The following is a 2,366-nucleotide window of genomic DNA, read 5'->3' on the forward strand; positions in this document are numbered from 1 at the left end:
TGCCGGGAATCACCAGCTCTTCGGATGCGCTGGTGAAGGAAGAAGCAATGGAAGATGTTGTTCAACAGGAGGAAGTCTGTGATGAAATGGTTCCTGGTAGGTAAATTTTTCCTTTTTTCATTTCCTATTTTTTGTGAAGAATAATAAGTATGTTAGCAAGTGTCTGATTATTTTATGTATTATAAAAGAAAGACAGAACTTGCGAAAAAAAAGTATTGATATATATATTTAGCATATGGGATTGTATCACCAAGATGAATATTGTTCTTGTATGTAACTTGATAAGAACTTAAAATTTCAACATTAATTTTTGTTAGTGGGTCATGTTGAAAGAAAAAAAATAACACTAGAAATTCCTACTTCATTTCAGAAGTTCCTTATGGTATGGAAGAGGTTGAGGAAGTTGAAGTTGAGGAGGAGGTAGTTGATGAGGGAATTGAGGAGGACCAACCTCTCCCTGGCTCAGAGCCCCCACAGCCAGTAGTGCCTCATGTTGCAGGGTAAGATGTCTCAAGGATAAACTTTTCTGAAGTGTGCAGTTTCCAGGGATTTATATTTGTGAAATATGCTGCAGTTTTTCTTGCATTTAGGCATGGTCAGCTATTGTTATTTTATTGTGTTACTTGTGTTGTCGGATTTCTCATTCTTGATTTTTAAATGATACAGTGAAGGAAACTTGATATCCCAAAATTAAATGTAAAACATCCAATGATGTAGTACTAGTTAACATTTTAGGTTAACATTATATTTTAATTATAGATGTAATACAGGCATGATGAACTGAAAGTTTCTGTTGAAAGGAAGTTCCTAAGGTGTTATATATGTGATAGTATCTAACTGCATCCATGTTTTATGTATATCCTTGAAGTCCCTCTACATCCCAAGAAAAAATGAAGACTTGTAGTATATGTATATCAGATTTTCAAATGAAGTTATCCATTTTGGTATTTAGCAGTATTGCTCTGGATAGGCTTATTCTACCTCATATGATTAAACAAAAATGGCAGTGCCAAACCAAAGTCCTACACAGGTGTCACTTCCCACGTGTAAAACAGGATTAGTGTTTAGTGTTTAACAGGTAGTTTGTAGTGCATTTTTATATGCATGAATGTATCTTTGCTTTTTTGGTGTAATGGAGTATGCTCATCTCTGCATCTACTCCTTAGGAGAGAGAACACCAAGTTCATAGTGACACTTGAGGGAGTGGATACCGATGTTTTTGAGATGAGAGATGATCCCCCTGACATTCGGTCCCGCCTTGGAGCTCGCCCCATCCGCAGTGACAGTCTTGAGGAAGTCGAGGTGAGGTTAATTTGTGTGACTCTTGCTTAGTGAAGTTATTCTTTTATATACTGTGAACTTCTGAAAAAATTGTCTTAATGCTTTCATAATGATTTGTCTTAAACAAATTTGTGTTTTACATTAAGGAGTACATTGAAGAAGTAGAGGAGTGGGAAGAAGAGGAAACTTCAAGTGACATGACCCGGGGAGGCTCATTACCTGGCGTTGGTCTAATAGCAGGTGTCAAACCCCGGCTCAAGAGTGCCATCTCAGTGTCATCAGGCCAAGATGGTGGTATGTTGTAATAGCCTTTTGTGATTCCTAAAGATGTAGATGTTATAATCAGTATACTTATAAATTTGATATTACTACTGGTATTATTACTAGCATAAATATAAATACAACTACAGTCATTGATACATACTGCATTAACTGTCTGGACATTCTTTTGCTATTAACATATTACTATCTTTCTTGTTGTTACTGCAAATAGTATTACTGATTCTGCCATTACTTTTGTAACTCGTGTTGTTACTATCACTGCCATCTCTATATTTTTCTCTAGGTGGAGGCAGCAAATTTGAGGAGCGCTGCAGGTACTGGCCAGCATGCAAGGCGGGAGATTCGTGTCAGTACCATCATCCCACTCTTCCCTGCATGTAAGTAAAAATGAAATATATTGTTATTATAGGCATCTTACATAAGTGTATCTGGTTCTTATCACTGTTTTGCTTGACATTGTATTATAACATGATTTTTATTTTGGAGATGTTTTGTAAGTTTAAGTGGCCTATAAAGTATTTTATCATTTTTATTAGTTGTATTAATGCTTATGAATAATTTAGTAACATGAGAGGGAAGATGACTGAGGGTTTCTAAAGCAGTCATTCATGTCATCTCAGAAAATCTGATGCTGGTGAATGACCTTAATTGTCACTTGTACTCTTCATCAGGAAATAATGGGATGTATTATTGAGATACATCTGGCAAGGAGTTTTTAAAAAATGTTGAATAATAAAGAAAGAGAAGGGGAGAAATATCAGAGAAATACTTTGGGTTCAGTCCTGGCTTACCGTTGTACCATG

The 2,366-nt window shown here is 35.9% G+C and overlaps 1 protein-coding gene across 1 annotated transcript in view; it reads left to right on the top strand.

The window, feature by feature from the left end:
• LOC119585169 (zinc finger CCCH domain-containing protein 14-like) overlaps positions 1–2,366 on the top strand; it is a gene marked incomplete in the record, with an annotated part of 14,189 nt that overhangs the window by 8,055 nt on the left and 3,768 nt on the right. The window contains 5 exon segments of the mRNA XM_037933806.1: positions 1–96; positions 371–500; positions 1,167–1,302; positions 1,428–1,575; positions 1,847–1,940. Coding sequence (XP_037789734.1) covers positions 1–96; positions 371–500; positions 1,167–1,302; positions 1,428–1,575; positions 1,847–1,940 — 604 coding nt within the window.

This window comes from Penaeus monodon, chromosome 19 (assembly GCF_015228065.2).
Source record: "Penaeus monodon isolate SGIC_2016 chromosome 19, NSTDA_Pmon_1, whole genome shotgun sequence".
NCBI classification, from domain to species: domain Eukaryota; kingdom Metazoa; phylum Arthropoda; class Malacostraca; order Decapoda; family Penaeidae; genus Penaeus; species Penaeus monodon.